General features: G+C 43.9%; 1 protein-coding gene across 14 annotated transcripts in view; it reads left to right on the top strand.

Moving 5' to 3' along the window:
• The window catches only part of LOC139277138 (microphthalmia-associated transcription factor-like), a 403,865-nt gene that overhangs the window by 360,106 nt on the left and 25,782 nt on the right, over positions 1–17,977 (top strand). For all 14 annotated transcript variants that reach the window (XM_070895178.1, XM_070895176.1, XM_070895177.1 and 11 more), the window contains 3 exons: positions 8,208–8,435; positions 12,695–12,718; positions 16,374–16,469. In XM_070895178.1, the coding sequence (XP_070751279.1) occupies positions 8,208–8,435; positions 12,695–12,718; positions 16,374–16,469 (348 nt within the window). The remainder of the gene's footprint in view (positions 1–8,207; positions 8,436–12,694; positions 12,719–16,373; positions 16,470–17,977) is intronic.

Here is a 17,977-nt window from a genome sequence, read left to right as displayed (position 1 = left end):
GAAATAGTGGATGCATTGGTGGTCATTTTCCAACATTCTACAGACTCTGGATCAGTTCCTATGGATTGGAGGATAGCTAATGTAACCCCACTTTTTAAAAAAGGAGGGAGAGAGAAAACAGAGAATTATAAACTGGTTAGCCTGACATCGGTAGTGGGGAAAATGTTGGAATCAATTATTAAAGATGTAATAGCAGCGCATTTGGAAAGCAGTGACAGGATCGGTCCAAGTCAGCATGGATTTATGAAAGGGAAATCATGCTTGACAAATTTTCTAGAATTTTTTTGAGGATGTAACTAGTAGAGTGGACAAGGGAGAACCAGTGGATGTGGTGTATTTGGGCTTTCAAAAGGCTTTTGACAGAGATTAGTGTGCAAAATTAAAGCACATGGTATTGGCGTAATGTATTGACATGGATAGAGAACTGGTTGGCAGACAGGAAGCAAAGAGTATGAATAAACAGTTCAATTTCAGAATGGCAGGCAGTGACTAGTGGGGTACCGCAGGGCTCAATGCTGGGACCCCAGCTCTTTACAATATACATTAATGATTTAGATGAAGGAATTGAATGTAATATCTCCAAGTTTGCAGACAGTAAGTTGGATGGGAGTGTGAGTTGTGAGAAGGATGCTAAGAGGCTGGACAGGTTAGGTGAGTGGGCAAACGAGTGGCAGATGCAGTATAATGTGGATAAATGTGAGGTTATCCACTTTGGTGGCAAAAACAGGAAGGCAGAATATTATCTGAATGGTGACAGATTAGAAAAAGGGGAGGTGCAACGAGACCTGAATGTCATGGTACATCAGTCATTGAAAGTTGGCATGCAGGTACAGCAGGCGGTGAAGAAGGCAAATGGCATGTTGGCCTTCATAGCGAGAGGATTTGAGTATAGGAGCAGGGAGGTCTTACTGCAGTTGTACAGGGCCTTGGTAAGGCCCACCTTGAATATTGTATACAGTTTTGGTCTCCTAATCTGAGGAAGGACATTCTTGCTATTGAGGAAGGTTCACCAAACTGATTCCCGGGATGGCAGGACTGACATATGAAGAAAGACTGGATCGACTAGGCTTATATTCACTGGAATTTAGAAGAATGAGAGGTGATCTCATAGAAACATATAAAATTCTGACGGGATTGGACAGGTTAGATGCAGGAAGAATGTTCCTGATGTTGGGGAAGTCCAGAACCAGGGGTCACAGTCTAAGGATAAGGGGTAAGCCATTTAGGACCGAGATGAGGAGAAACTTCTTCACTCAGGGAATTGTGAACCTGTGGAATTCTCTACCACAGATAGTTGTTGAGGCCAGTTCGTTAGAAATATTCAAAAGGGAGTTAGATCTGGCCCTTATGGCTAAAGGGATCAAGGGGTATGGAGAGAAAGCAGAAATGGGGTACTGAAGTTGCATGATCAACCATGATCATATTGAATGGTGGTGCAGGCTCGAAGGGCTGAATGGCCTACTGCACCTATTTTCTATGTTTCTATGTTTAAAAGCAATATGCCTAGTTTGTCCCTGAACTATCTCTTCCCTAAATGCCCTCCATGCTGTTTTACTGCTTTACCCGGCAATTGCCTTTTCCAATCTACTCGGTCCCTTCTTAAATCACAGAAATTAGCTCTTCCCCAGTTGAGCATTTTTACCTTTTGATTTCTGTTTTTTTTTCCATAATTACTTTAAACTGAATGATGTTGTGGTCACTGTTAGCGAGATGATCTCCGACTGTAACCCTCCACTTACCCTGCTTCATTTCCCAGAACCAGATCCAACACTGCTTCCTTCCTTGTTGGACCGGAGACATATTGATCGAGAAAGTTCTCCTGCACACATATAAGAAATTCTACTCCTTCCCTACGCTTAGTACTATGCTTTCCCCAGCCTATATTAGGGTAATTAAAGTCTCCTAATATTGGGCCCAAAATTGCCCAGGAGTTGCTCCGTTTTCCTTTGGAACAACTAGATTTTTCTGGAGTATCTTAAAAATCCCCATTTTGCACATTCAATTTGCGCCAGTGTAAGTGAGTTCGTTAGGATTTTTTTTAGTTTAGTTTTGTTTTGTTCAAAAGGGGGCGTTACCAGCCACCTACGCCCGTTTTGGCCATTTAAACCAGTTTAGACAACTAATAGTTGCTCCAAACTAACTTAGGCCAGCGTATGTGGCCACAACCCTTGCGGAGAGTTAAGAAATCAGCGCAGGTAGGTACTTAATGACTTGACTAAAGAATGTGAATAGGATCAAACAACTATACAGGACTGACAAACTTCGCAAAGTTAATTTACATACAACAGAAGCAATCATGGAAGCTTAAAATACAAAAATAAAAGAAGTAAAGAGACTAAACATACTTACGTAATTTTAAAAAAATGTCCAAATAAAAAATAAAAGTGCCTCCAGCTCGTAGGAAAGTATTTTCATCAATAGGGTTAAGGAAAGTTGTGATTAAGCTCATTAAAATTACTGGCTACACAGTTATCACACCCTCCCTCCCCCCCCCCCCAAATCAAAACTCTTCTCTCTCCACCCCCCCCGGATCAAAATTCTCTTCCTCCCCCCCGCCCCCCCAATCAAAAGTCTCCCCACACCAACCTGTATCTTGTAGGCTCAGCACAGGAAGGCAGCGGGCCGGCGTGTGCGGCAGGCCACTAGGCCCGGGATAGGGACGGGACGCACAGGGCCCACGCTGCAGCACGCATCATCATCATCATCATGGGAGGAGCTACTGCGCATGCGCGAACTCTCTACTGTGCATGCAGACAGCTGCCAGCGCTCTTTTACGCACCGGGCCTTAGCTCCGCCCCCCCCCCCCCCCCCCCCAATGGACTCGTCATGCTGTGCCAAGCCCTGGGAGAGTCAACAGAGGGGCCAGAATCCAGGGACATCTTTTTGGCGCCGTTTTGCTCCTCGGAAGTCGGCGCATCTCACGTGAGTCCGCCGAAAAAACGGGTGGGCCAAATTTGGGCCCATTACTACTCTATTTTTGTTACAAGCCTTTGAATTTTACCGACAAATTTGCTCATCTATCTCCTTCTCGGTGTTTGGTACTCTATTTTAAAAAAAAAAACTCCCAGCAATGTAACAACTCCCCCTCTGTTCCTCAACTCAAGCCATATATATTCAGTCCTGTAAATCCTGTAAATCCTTTCTTCCTGAATACTTGGTAACCGGGAATATTAAAAACCCATTCCTGGCCTTGTTTGAGTCGTGTCTCTGATAATGCAACCACATCATAATCCATGTGGCAATTTGTGCCTGCAGCTCACCAACCTTATTAGTTACACTGCGTACATTGACGTACATACAATTTATTTCTGTTTCCCCTCGGCTATTTTTTGTTTTCCCTCCCCAGCCAAATTAGTTTAAACCCTCCTCAACAGTACTTGTTAACCTCTCAGTGAGGACATTGGGTCCCGGCTTTGTTCACCTGCAATCTGCCCATCGTGTACAGGTGCCCCTTTCCTTGACCCCCAGAATCCATCCCGATGCCCCGAGAATCTGAAACCCTCCCTCTTGTCCCACTTCTCCAGCCACTCAATTACCTGCATTCTCTTCCTGTTTCTAGACTCACTGGCATGTAACACCGGGAGTAATCCTGAGATTGCTACCTTCTGAGGTCCTGTTTTTTTCACCTTTTTCCCAGCTCCTGAAAATCTGTCTGAAGAACCTCAAGACTTTTTCTACCGATGTCATTGTTTCCGGTGTGGACCATGACTTCTGGCTATTTCCCTTCTCCTTGCAGAATATCCTCCACCCGCTCAGTGATGTTCTTTACCCTGGCATCAGGGAGGCAACATACTATTCGATATTACAGAAACGCATCTCGATGCCCCTAACTATCAAATCCCCTATGACTATTGCTCCTCTACTCTTTCTTTCTTCCCTGCGTGGCGTCAGATCTCCCATGCTGCCGGGGGTTTCATGCTTATTACACTCCTCCCAAGGAATAGTCACCCTGCCCAGTCATCATCATAGGCGGTCCCTCGAAGCGAGGATGACCCTGCTTCCAAGCCGAAAAGGGATGAGGTCATAGGTTTTTCAATGAAGGACCAGCGGCAGGTCGGGGCCATAAAAGGAGCGGAGGTGCGGCGCCTGGACGCAGCGTGGAGGCCTATCGCTTCCGGGAGCAGCGTGAGCTGCGACGGCAGCAAAGAGTGACGTCAGCAAGGTCCAGGTCGGTGATTGGAGCGTGGGCAGAGACAGAAGGAGCAGCGAGAGACTGTGGAGGGATGTGATCAAGCCCAGGGGAGGCGTGAATTCGGGGCCAGGGACCCAGGGGCAGCACGGGCCCAGCCCACACTGTGCGATATGTGCGCGCACTAGGTCCGTGCAGCAGAGCTGGTCTCCAGTCGTCTGGGGTAACCCTTGCCACTGGACCAAGACCTGGCTCTGTCAAGCCCGTGTGGTGGCTGGTGTGTTACGGCCACCACACGTTAAAAACAATCCACACACAGGCATCTTCCACCCTTTAGGATGTAGTTCGGGATCTGGAATATTAGGCCCTTCATTGGAACACCTGTGAACTTATCCTTTTTTGGAGTGGATGCAAGTCATCCTCGCTTCGAGGGACTGCCTATGATGATGAATATTCCAGATCCCGAACTACATCTTGAAGGGTGGAAGATGGCTGTGCGTGGATTTTTTTACCATGTGGTGGCCATTGCACACCAGCCACCACACGGGCTCGACAGAGCCAGGTCTTGGTCCAGTGGCAAGGGTTACCCAAGATGACTGGAGACCAGCTCTGCTGCACGGACACATATCGCAGTGTGGGCTGGTCCATGCTGCCCCTGGGCCCTCGCCTCTTCTGTGCCCTGAACTCACGTCTCTCCTGGGCCTCGATCACATCCCTCTACAGACACTTGCCGCTCCTTCGCCCCTCCTGCTGTACCTGCCCGCACTGCAATCAGCGACCTGGCTTCGTAGCCGTCGTCCTCCTGCAGCAGCAAGCGCTGCTCCCTGCAGTGGTATGCCACCGCACGCTGCTCCCTCCAATGGCCCCGGCCTGCTGATGGTCTTGCAGGCCGGGACTGTGCCGATTTCCGGGCCGGGCCGCTACACGCTGCTCCCTCCAATGGCCCTCAGTATTCACAACTGAAATATGCAGTGAAGTTATCCTGCAGAGGGGCGTGGTCTTGCTTTAAGGGGACAATTTCCAAATTGTTTGCAAAACACAATTTTTCTGTCAAACGGCCCGAGTGATTTCTCTCCCTCGTTTATTTCCAACTCTTAGTCTGCAGCCTAGCTTGTGGAGTTTTAACACGGACTGGAATGAAGGCAAACTGCTGTTTTCAATCCACGGACTTTCAAGGCATTCCTTCTTTGGCAATTTCTTGTCATAAAAACATTTTTGAATAAGGCGAATAGAATTTGATAGATCTTTTGATAGAAACCTTATTTCAAATGTCCCCTCCGATGCGGTTAAAAAATACTTCTGTAATATTGGAAATTCCCGGGTCAGAAAGTTGTCATGTTTGTGCTTTACTGCCAGAAGTTGGGAAACTCTTCACAATTGTCTGCTGTCCTATGTCCTGACGCTACAGACTGGAAAATCATGCCCCCTGGTGGTTTCAGCAGTCATTCGAAGCGCCACTTTGCCCCAGAAAAGCAAGGTATATGCCAGATTAACAACTGAGGTTAGGACTGGTGGAGGAGGTCATCCAATATCATGCAATTGTTTATTTTTTCAAAGTTAGTGCCATTTATCCTGCAGTAAAGTTTCAGGAGCTATTTCTTGCTATAAAGTTTAGGTTATTTTCAACAGTGGCAGTATGTTAAGAGCTGTTTGCGTGTCCAGTGAGCATGAATAAATCAGCACTTGTTCTCATCGTGCCAGAATATTCTCAACAAATTATTTGTCAAACCACCATACTGGACTTGTTTATGACTACTGCGATTTCTGTTTTTCATTTTTCCAAACAGCTGTGATACGATTCTTTTGATATATTGTAAAAGCAAAGAAACATAACTTTTGCTGTGAAAGTGATGAAGTTCTGTGCCTCCTGATCAGATGGTCAGTGCTTCAAGCCACAGGGATGTCTGTCACTTGTATTATTGTTGCTCATCTGTCTCCTCTGGGTCATTTTTCTTTTGCCAGCTCAGGACAGAGCTTTAAGGTGGATTGACAGGGAGGAACAAGGCATTTTTAAGGCAGAAAGAAAAACGGCTGTGGTGTTGTCCAGCTTTGCCATACTTAAGCCGCAATACTGTGTTCTGGCAAAATCTGCCTCTCAGGCTATCCTGTCCACCCAGCGCCAAAAACCTGTAATGGGAGGAAAAACTAGGGGAAATAGGCTGAGCAAAATAAAAGGAGAGGGAAATTTAAAAAAAACTTCCGTGATATTTTCTATCTATTTGTCCATTTCTCATAACATTTGAATTATTTCACAACTTACTCCATCACAGCACTTTCTTTCAGTAAGAGGCTTCTTTGTGAGCCTTGATCACTTTTCTAGTTATAATGTTGGGACTGGAACGAAAAAATGAATTAGCCTTGGAGCAATTACTAGTCAAAAATTCATCGTCTCCCCATGAAAGAACCCATTTTATGCATAAGAAGCAGTGACGTCAAAGCTGTGTTAAAAACAGTTAAGGGTAGATAATTTTTAATTTATATTTCTAACTACCATAGAATCTTGAAACGTTCTTCTGTGTGCTGTTGATATCTTTATATGCATAACTAATTAAGGGAGGTTTTTTTTTATAAGACCAATGGTTCTCATGCCATTTTATCTGGGCCACTGGTAAATCATATTTGGATTATCAGTGATCGTCTTGATTGTCGTGTGGAGTAATCAAAGTAGCACCTCCAACACTTTCTGGTTAATTTACTTTGAAGTAAATGTTTCATCATACTTGAGATGCTGGAACTTAATCATTATCAGGTGAGTTTTACTGTAATGTGCTGCATGTGGGCCAGTACTTCGGTCTATTTTCAGTTGGTTATTGAAGCAACAGTTTGGTCTCTTAATTACTGAAAGAAGTTGCATATTCCTGACTCGATTATCTCCTGAATATACCTGTTGGGTGGTGTGCGTTGCAAAGACTTTATAATTCCTGAAATAACCAAAAGTTATAAATAGTCTGCAGGAATCTCCTGAAAGAACTGCTTATCAATGCTGAAAAGTTACTTGCAATTAAATTATCAGTGGGAAGGCTGATTGAATTATAGTGTAAATTAATTTTGTAATTTAATATGCGGTAATTGGCTTCAGGATTGTGAAGAATTGTATGTCTTTGTAGTTTAAAGGTTCTTCATTATCCCAATTGAGGGAGCAGCTTAGAAAATCAGTAAATTCTACTACACAGACTGTCGACTTCACTTGCAGCTCAACGACAGTAAATTGATTGAAAGTACGATGCTCCTGTAAAATCCTACATGAAACGCTTCAAAGTTTCTCCCGATCTTCTGACATTGTATTTATGTTGCCATTTTGGATGTTTCCTCCTGCCTCATTTGTTCACGAGAGTCTCGGCTTCTTTGACAACAGGAACTTCACAAGGATACTCGGGCTTTCGTTATACTGTGTACCATGTTCCGCTTTAATTATAGCAACAAATAAGAGCGTAGGGCTAGACTTACCCGCTCGGAAAAAACTGCTAACGTTTGGTAAGTAACGCTGGCGAGAATTTCCACTTTTATATTAAAACTAATTAAAACTAATCGCCCGGCGAGAAAATGGGTGTTGCACCTTTATTCTCGGCAGTTAAGGGGAAACTAAGTAAAACGGGCGTTTATTTAAAATTTAGTTCAAGGCTGCGGTTGGGCCTAGGGAGGGGAGAAAACTTTTTTAAAAATTTCAAAAAAATAAAAATGTAAAAAGTATTCCCAAGATACTTTTACACCTAATCGGCGTTTAAAAATTAAAAAAAAAATAAATCAATAACCTTTAACTTACCTTTCTTTGTAGAGTACTCACCTACCGCCCTGCTTAAGCAGCTTTCACAGGGCGGTTCCCTCGACGATCTGGACAGGCTTCTGTTGAGGCCAAACTTACGCCCTGGTGATTTTCTTGGCCTTGCACGTCGCTGGTTTGGTCCTGGTGGGCATTTTCAGAATTGGGCGATACCACTAAAAAAAATTAAGGGGGAAACTTTCACTGGGCGGAAAAACAGCTGTACCGCCGAGAAAATTGCCGAAACCTGCCGAAAATGATAGAAAAGTCTAGCCCATACGATTGATACATTTTTTTTTTATTCTGTTCTACATATAGGTGCAAACCCACCTTGAAAACCCAACCAAATACCACATTCAGCAGGCCCAGAGGCAGCAAGTAAAACAATATCTGTCAACCACCTTGGGCAACAAGCTGACAAACCAGGCCTTAAGCATGCCCTGTTCTAACCAACCAAGCGATCACGTCATGCCTCCAGGAGCCGGAAGCAGTGCACCCAACAGCCCGATGGCCATGCTCAACATCAGCTCAAACTGTGAAAAAGAGGTAATCCTTCAATTATTTTGTATGGATAATAGTGGGTTGGAAGTTAAAAGTAAAATAATTACACAAAGTATGATCAACTCAAACGTGAAGCTTAAACTTTTTTTTCAATTCAGCTTTTGAAATCCGTTCTGCATAATTCAGGTAAAATTAGGTTGAGTATTTATACTTGTTTTTTGCTGTTTGATAAAATGGTTGTGACTTTTATGTCAATTAATGGTATTCTGTCCCTTTGAACTTCAAGGATGAGAATGTTGTGTACGTTTAAAATCAAATTTGTATATTTGTGGAGGCACAAAGTTAGAGATGGCTCTTTTGTGGAGCAGTATATCAATCTATTACAGCAGCAATAGCACAGTAAATGTAGTGATTCTAGTGTTAATGAAACAGAATAGTGAACATAATGTATAAGATCAAAATTCCCCCTTATGTTAAAAAAAAATGTAGAATTTAATGATTTGAAGCTGCCTCAGGATTTTAGTCGTCATGAAACATTGTGTTCCCAACCCATCTGTGCTGTGACACTGTTCATCATCATCATCCCCTCGGAATCGAGGAAGTCTTGCTTCCACTCGTAAAATGAGTCCTTAGGTGGCTGAACAGTCCAATACGAGAACCACAGTCCCTGTCACAGGTGGGACAGATGGTCGTTGAGGGAAGGGTTGGGTGGGACTGGTTTGCCGCACGCTCTTTCCGCTGCCTGCGCTTGGTTTCTCCAGCGGCGGGCCTTCACCCCTCCAGCAGCGATCAGGCCTCTCCTCGACGACGGCTGGACCTCTCCTTCCCCGCAGGTGACCTCCTCCTCAATGGCGACCGGGTCCTCTTCCTCCTGCGACGGCATTTGGCCTCCCCTCCTCCCTCAGCGATGACTGGAGCTCTCCTTCCCCACTGGTGACACTGTTACCCGCACAGCAAATCTCGCAGGGTTGCACACAAAATTGTGCTCATTGAAAACTCTGCTGCCCATATCTTTAACGTGTTCCAAGTCCCATTCACCCATCACCCCTGTGCTCGCTGACCTACACTGGCTCCCGGTCCGATGATGCCTCAATTTGAAAATCCTCATCCTTGTTTTCTAATCCCTCCATGGCCTAGCCCCTCTCTCTTTCTGTATCCTCCTCCAACCCTACGAGACTTCGATTTCTTAACGCTCCTCAGATTCTGGCCTCTTGCGCATCCCCTATTTTATTCGCTCCATAATTGCCGGTCTTGCTTTCAGTTGCCAAGGCCCTAAGCTCTGGAATTCCCTCCCTAAACCTCTCCGCCTCTCTACCTCTCCTCTCCTCCAAGATGTTTCTTAAAACCTGCCTATTTGGCCAAGATTTTGCTCATCGGTCTCCTTGTGTGGCTTGGTGTCAAAAATGTTTTTATGAAGATCACTCTTGTTAAATGCGCTGTATAAATGTAAATTGCTGTTGTTTATAAGTTTATTATTTGTATTATTGTAGTAGAACTGACACAACTGTCTACTTGAAGGTGTGGTATTAGTGATTTGCATCATTTAAAAATCTATCCTCAAGAAATATAAGAAAGTCGTATAATTACTCTTTCATCCTCCCCATTGATTTACTGTTAGTTGACCTATCCCATTCGAAGCACTTTCTCAATGTTGTAGCACGTGGGTAGCCCAAGCTGACTTGTGCCCACCAGTATATATTTTTTCAAATCATAGGTGCAAACCCATTTATGATCATTTTGCAGAACATTTAGCAGGAGTGTTTATTTGATAAAGCTGAAAATGATATTTTTGGAGGCCTAACTTTTTTCATAATTTAAATCTGAATATGAAATTTATCAATGTGCAGTCTTCGTCCATCAGGCAAAGATGCAACCTTTCTAGGACAGAAAAAAAATCCAATTGCAGATAAAATGTAGAGTAACAATGAAAATGTAACCCATTGTCATTTTATAGAACAAGCAACACATACACATTATTGTTAGTGAGAAATGAGTGGGAACTGGCAGATTGTTAAAATGCAATATTCCTTCAGTTAACCTAAATATACAAAATGCTTAAAATCTTCAAAAAAAAGTAAATTGGTAGAACATGTCTCCTTTGGCTGGTTTGAAGATCAAGAATAAAATGTTTTGTTACAGTTCACTGGGTGCTTTTGTATCTTTCTTAACTTTAAACTACTGGTAATGAAGTGTTTACCAGGACAAGCACTATTTGGTGCCTGTAAATATGCTGGCATCTATAGAAACATGGAAATAGGTGCAAGAGCAGGCCATTCGGCCCTTCGAGCCTGCACCACCATTCAATATGATCATGGCTGATAATGCAACTTTAGTACCCCATTCCTGCTTTCTCTCCATACCCCTTGATCCCATTAGCCGTAAGGGCCACATCTCATTCCCTTTTGAATATATCTAATGAACTGGCCCTAACAACTTTCTGTGGTAGAGAATTCCACAGATTCACAATTCTCTGAGTGAAGAAGTTTCTCCTCATCTCGGTCCTAAATGGCTTACCCCTTATCCTTAGATTGTGTCCCCTGATTCTGGACTTCCCCAACATCGGGAACATTCTCCCTGCATCTAACCTGTCCAGTCCCGTCAGAATTTTATATGTTTCTATGAGATCCCCTCTCATTCTTCTAAATTCCAGTGAATATGAAATATTTTGTTCTTAAACCAGAGCTTACAATTTGTGCAGCACACTGTCTGAAGCAGGGTAGTGATATGAAAACACCAATATCGGGGATTTACTTGTAATATTAATTGAAGCCACTGCTAACTTTGTCAAAACTCAAATATGGCCTCGCAGACCAGTTGCCATGTCACAATATATAGTTTAAAACAAACAACTAAAAAGGACTCATTTATGCAAGAGGTGCAAACCAACAAAGATTAGAACCAGAATAAACGAATTGAAAATGCTGGTTGATTTATTTATAGATTGTCACTCTACACTTTTATACAAAGTGGTTTAGTGTCTGAAGACCTCCTACTGCACTATTTGCGGTAGGTGTGTGCACTGTTTGTTTTAAACCTGTTAATGTTATATCATACTGCAACATTAACAAGTATTAACTCAACTTATTCAGATGCACTGAGAGGCTTGGAGTTTTCACTTTGGATGCAATCAGCGATCCGGGGGCAAATTGCGCAGGTTTTGAGAAGTGTGTTTTTTCTCTCAAGATTCCACTCAAACTCAATTGCATAATGCTGAATGTTAAATCTGCCATGAACCCGTGCAATTGGGCAGCGTTTTAGAATGTAACTTTAACAGAGAATGTACTTTAAAAATGATTCCTTGATATACAGAGTGGTAACTTGGTGCAGTTTGATTAATACAGCTGAAAGTGAGTTTATCACAAAGTGTCTAGTCCACCACCTGTGAGTATCCCAACGGATAATAACTTTAAAAAGCTACACAGAACCATTTGCTGGTTATATTGGTGTACCGTAGTCAGTTTCTTCGCAAAATAAAAATAAATTTAAACGCTTTTAAGATGTGCCTATTAGTGTCCTTGAGCCTAAAAAAAAAGCTTACTTTTAAAAGCCTTGTCGAAGGTCTGCAAATGGGGCCAACTCTTGGAAACTCGCCATGGTGATAATTCATTCGATCTGGGAGCATGACCAGCTTTGTGGGCAGGGCCAGCTTCCAGCGCGATGTTCGCAAAAGATCGCCGAAACTTGATTTGTGCCGGACGTAATTTGTGTTTGAAATTCCTTGATCTTTCGCGCGGGTTTGGCCGATTCCAGGCGAATTGCATTAAAAAACAGCGCCACCCAGCGGAAACTCCAGACCATAGTCTCTATCCTCATCACACCACGATTGTGCAGCATACGGACAAGTTTTAGATCTCAACCATTGGTTTATTTTCCTCTGTGTAGCTAAATGTCAATTACCTGAAGCTTGCTTAAAATTGAACAATACTCATTGAAGTGACATATCAGAAAGTAGCGTACAATATTCAGTGTCCTCAACTGGTCATCTGCTTTTAATGCACTTACTCATTTCCTCTGTCCGATGCTTCAAAAGGTCTGCCTCTACCTTAATTGTCTTGAGCTTTATTTCTAGGAAGGCCTGCTAGGGACTGTTAAACATGAACTATCTGAGTTTGTATTAGAATCTAAATATACAACATTCATGAGAACATAAGAAATAGGAGCAGGAGTAAGTCATTTAGCCTTTTCACACTGCCCCGCCATTCAACAAGATCATGGCTGATCTTCATGATATTCATGTACAAACCACACATTCAGTCGGGATTTTTTGTGGCATACCTAATATTTTTCTTTTTTTTCTTTTACAGATCTGGTTGCCAGAAATGAAAATGGTAATAAAATAAACTTACAAACACAAATGTTGCTCTGAAATCTTCTGAATATATTGCATGGTACAATTTTTTTACATGAGTAAATACTTCATATTTGCCATTTCAAACCACTGGGTATAGGATTTTAAAATAAATAAATATATGTCAGATAAAAACAGAAGATGCTGGAAATACTCAGCAGGTCAGGCAGCAGCTGTGGAGAGAGAGAAACAGAGTTAATGTTTCAGAACTGGCCATTGTTTCTGATGAAAGGTCATCGCTCTGAAACGCTAACTCTGTTTCTCTCCACAAATGCTGCCTGACCTGCTGAGTATTTCCAGCATATTCTGTTTTTATTTTAGATTTCCAGCATCCGCAGTAGAGGTATTTTGCTTTTGTATGAGACCTGGTGAATAGTCCATCTGGGGTAAATGTCCCACTGAATCCAGCAGAAGTCTGTGTTTGTGTAGGACAACAAGCGCCATGTTCCATTTCTTCCCCCTCCTGTCAGCCATTTTACTTCCATTGACCTTGAATGACTTTACTTTGGGTGTTATTTGCAATTGCTCACCAAAATAAGGATGGAACACAACTCTGTGATCAGGCATGTGTACTTTCCTCTCAAGTACGTCCAAATGGTTTAGAAAGTATTTTTGGACACTCCTACCATCAAGACCAAGATTTCAATTATTTTTAGAATGTTGTTAAAATATTTCTTCTCAGCAGTATCGAAGGATCAGGTGTTAACAGCACCAAATGTATAAATCATTTTTGCCTCAATGACTTTGTCACCATTCCCTGCCAAAAAGGACAGAGGCTTTCCCGTCACTGGTAATGTTGCAGTTCAACTAGTTTGGAGGGAAGTATCGCTACAGCCCTGGCTGAGTCACCTTCCAATCTAACCCCTTGCCTGTGCAGGCATACCTTGGGGCCAAAATTTCCCCTTTCCTGAAGGCCTGTTACCACCAAAAGTCGGCGGCCACGCTGCGGAGTGGAGTGGTCGCTGAGGTTTGACCACTGATAACCCAATTGCCCTTGCAGGTTTTCTCGGCAGTGCTCCGACCCACACCCCCCCCCCCCCCCCACCCACCGCTCCACTGCTGCCGATCCGTGGTAAGCGAGTCATCACCGTGCACACCGCCGATCGAACCCCCTCGACGGCGACATTCCCCTCTGAAAATCTTCGGCCCGCCCAGCGGTGCCAAAACAAGCTTTCACCCGGCGGTCCAGTGAGGCTTAAAGGGGAGGTCTCACTGTCGCTGCCGCCATGTTTGTTTTTTGTCGGCCCAACAAAAATATGCCCCCAGGTTCGGCCTGGCCGAAATCCTCCCTGGTGGCCCGGTGGCCCGAGGTTTTAAAATCGCGGAGGCTCGCCCCTTTAAGTGAAGGGGAGAGCCGTGGTGACGCGGTGTCGTGATGACATCATCGCGGCCGTCATTCCTCGCTCACCCCCAGTTTCTGCCCCTCAGTCGCTGGCCCCTCAGGTGTAGTCACCGCCCCCATTATCACCGATTTCCGGATCAAAAGAAAAAAACCCAAAAAGCACAATTTAGCGAAAGAGTCGACCTGAACCGCAGCGGCGGTTAAAAACCATCGAAACGGGATGGGATCGGGCGAGGGGGCAATTTATACCCCCTTGTCTCTACATTGTATTCTGGCCCACCGAAGACCAGAAATTTCCTGCTTTCCTGTGTACCACCTGCTACCTGTCGCAGCACGTTATTGCTGTGTGGGTCTCAAAAACATTCTCGCAATCAGAACTAGAAAATAATATATAAAAATACTGAGTATACTTTTCTCTGTTTGCTAATTTTAGCAAAAAAAACGAGAATAAAGCAAAAAAAAACACTGGTTTACACTGGTTTGGCAACAAATATTGGACTGGCGGTGGGCGGGGTTCCCATGACTCCTGCTTGATGATGTCATCAGGAAGCCTGATCCATTTCAATATCATCATCATCATCATCATAAGCAGTCCCTCGGAATCGAGGAAAACTTGCTTCCACTCTAAAAATGAGTCCTTAGGCGGCTGAACAGTCCAATACGAGAACCACAGTCCCTGTCTCAGGTGGGACAGATAGTCGTTGAGAGTAAGGGAGGGTGGGACTGGTTTGCCGCACGCTCGTTCCGCTGCCTGCGCTTGGTTTCTGCACGCTCTCGGCGATGAGACTCGAGGTGCTCAGCACCCTCCCGGATGCACTTCCTCCACTTAGGGCGGTCTTTGGCCAGGGTCTCCCAGGTGTCAGTGGGGATGTTGCACTTTATCAGGGAGGCTTTGAGGGTATCCTTGTAACGTTTCCTCTGCCCACCTTTGGCTCGTTTGCATTGAAGGAGTTCCGAGTCGAGCGCTTGCTTTGGGAGCCTTGTGCGTTTCTGGCATGTGGACAATGTGGCCTGCCCAGCGGAGCTGATCAAGTGTAGTCAATATCAAGGGCAAGCTATCAGCCCAGTTTGTGTTGTCTGTCATCAACTTGGCTGTTGGGAGGCTGGGAAATCCCGGATGATCGTTAGTTTTGAGAATGTGTTGGGTTATTTTTGAAAATATAAAGATTGGGGAAATCTGGGTTTGTGTTGAATATTCTGGGGGGGGGGGGGACTGTGCGTTTTCAGTTGTGTGATGGTGCAGGACTGCCCTCTGGTCGGATGCATCTCACTGTGGATTGGAAGGAATGGGACAGGGGCCACTCATGGGGACCAGGACAGCTCAGATGGAGCCCTCATCAGTTAGCTGCTGTTGAAGTGCTGTGACTGCTGGCCCTACATTGACTCTCAATGCTTCAAAATAAAATGATAATCCTTGTCTTTAAATCCCTCTGTGGCCTCACCCCATCCTACCTCTGTTCCTCTGACCCTGGCCATACCCACTCCCTTTCTTTGACTTGCCTTTAGCTGCCTAGATCCCACTCTGGAATTTCCCGCAAATCCTTCTGCCTCGCCATCTCCTTTAAGACGCTCCTTAAAATCCACCTCTTTCACGAAAACTTGGCCACCCCTCTGAATCTCTCCTTTTCCCCTCTGTGAAGCACCTTGGGAAGTAATGCAAGTTGTTCTATAAGGGGACTGGGTGGTGCAGTACTTTTTTGGACCAACTGATCCGTTTTCAGTTGTTTTCATGTGGAACTGCTCTACACTTCAGGCTTCATAATTCTAGTTTGGAAATTTCCGATAACCGCCAAGATCTTCCTTTCACTGTTTAAATCCAGCCCAGACTGAGAGAATTAAATTCTCTGCCCGTTGAAATCAATAGGATGAAAATTGGACAAGTTCTCCAAAGGACAGCTGATCCGCTGACACAGATGAACATTAATCCCATATTATTTGAAGCTTATTTCACCATCGAAGCAAAAAGACTCGCACTTTGATGGGAATGTCAAACAATAATAATTTTGCAGGCCTTGAATGTTAAATTGAGATATATAGTCGTCTGCTCATGAAAAGAACACTGATATAACAGATGGCTGTGATGGTGATAATTTTAACAAGTTCTAAGATGAGAGAAGGAGGTTTGGTGTGATCTCACATTTTTCTCCCAAAGTTATAAATGATTCAGCTTAAAAAATTATATTACTATGAATAGATCAAAAGTTTTTAAAATTAAAAATCACTATCTCTAGGCAGATCTAAGGTCTGTTGCTTCTGCTTATTTCTTACACTTTTTTTCTGCTGCTTGTCACAGATGGACGATGTTATTGATGACATTATTAGCCTTGAATCAAGTTATAATGATGATATCCTTGGACTGATGGACCCAGGCATTCCAGTGGTTAATACGGTAATCTTATACCTCTATCCATTTTGATTCTGATTTATTTTTTCCTCATCGATAACTTTTCCCAAGTAGTTCCCTCTCTCAGGCCGACTTCTCCTTCCCCTAAGGGCAAGTGGAATCAAGCTGGGTCAGTCTAGCTAAAGAAAATGATGGAGTTCTCAGAACTTTTTTTTTACACTTTCATTGCATGTGTAGAACTCATTAAACTAAGATTGGGTCTGTTTGTTCTGTTTTGTCTGTGAGCTCACTCTAATTTTCTAATGTATATGTAACCCATTTAATATTGTGCTGTAAGCTGCATGTTACACAAAGCTATAAAGGAGTAACACAGTTATAACCTGTCAGGTTTGCAGCCACACTACTTAGTATGGTGACTCTGAATCCTGAGGATACTAACCAATTCTACATAATAACTTCTGAGGAGAAAACATAAAATACGTTGAACCAACAACTTAAAAAAGTGCGTCAACAGTACTCATGTGCAGTACTTTCATTACTGTGTTTGAAAAGATAAAATCAAGAACTTATTAATAATCAAGAAGTCAGTCATTGTGGAATTCATAACTCTTACAGTATCTGAAGATTGTACTTCTCCTTTCATGACAATTACAGTGCAATAGCAGCAGTCTGAGGTGCATAAATATTAAGGTGTGATTGTCAGTTAATGATTGAAGAAACATACTCCATCACAGATTGTCATTCACAGTCCCAATGCACAGAGCATGCTGAAGGGTGGAAGATGCTTGTGCTTGGCTTGACAGAGCTAGGTCTTGGTCCAGTGGCAAGGATTAACCAGGTCGACTGGAGACCTGCTCTGCTGCACGGACCTAGTGCGCACACATATCGCAGTGTGGGCTGGGCCCGTGCTGCCCCTGGGCCCTCGCCTCTCCTGGGCCCCCGCCTCTCCTGGGCCCCGAACTCACGCCTCTCCTGGGCCCCGATCACGTCCCTCTACAATCTCTCGCTGCTCCTTCGCCCCGACCTCGCCGCTCCTGCTGTATCTGCCCACGCTCCAATCAGCGACCTGGACCTTGATGACATCACTCGTCACTGCCGTCGCCCTCCTGCACCAGCTCGCGCTGTACCTTGCCGTGGTACGCCGCCACTCTGCTCCATGGGCTGCTCGACGCTCCTTTTATGGCCCCGACCTACCGCTGATGGTCTCTCGCAGGTCAGGGCCGCCTGCACAGTAGCAGTGACCGGACTTCACAGCAATTCATTGTATCTGAAATTCGCTTGGACACTTCTGAAGAGACATGATAAGGAAATACAAGTTTGTTTTTTGAGTGCTGTGAAAGGTGGTTGAAATAGGTATAAGTAATTATTTGAAAAGATGAGATTAGTAATTAAGAAAGCTGTACAAAGTATACTTGAGCTTGGAAAGCCCACTTCATAATTACATTAATATCCAGTTTATAATGCAAAGCTATCTTTGAAAGCAGCTCTGTTCTTTGAGTTTTGCCTGTCTGCCCAAAGAAACCATTTATATTGTGAGGTAGTTTCACTAGGAG

This window comes from Pristiophorus japonicus, chromosome 12 (genome assembly GCF_044704955.1).
Source record: "Pristiophorus japonicus isolate sPriJap1 chromosome 12, sPriJap1.hap1, whole genome shotgun sequence".
Classification (NCBI taxonomy): Eukaryota; Metazoa; Chordata; class Chondrichthyes; family Pristiophoridae; genus Pristiophorus; species Pristiophorus japonicus.
This window is presented reverse-complemented; position numbering and strand designations above follow the sequence as displayed.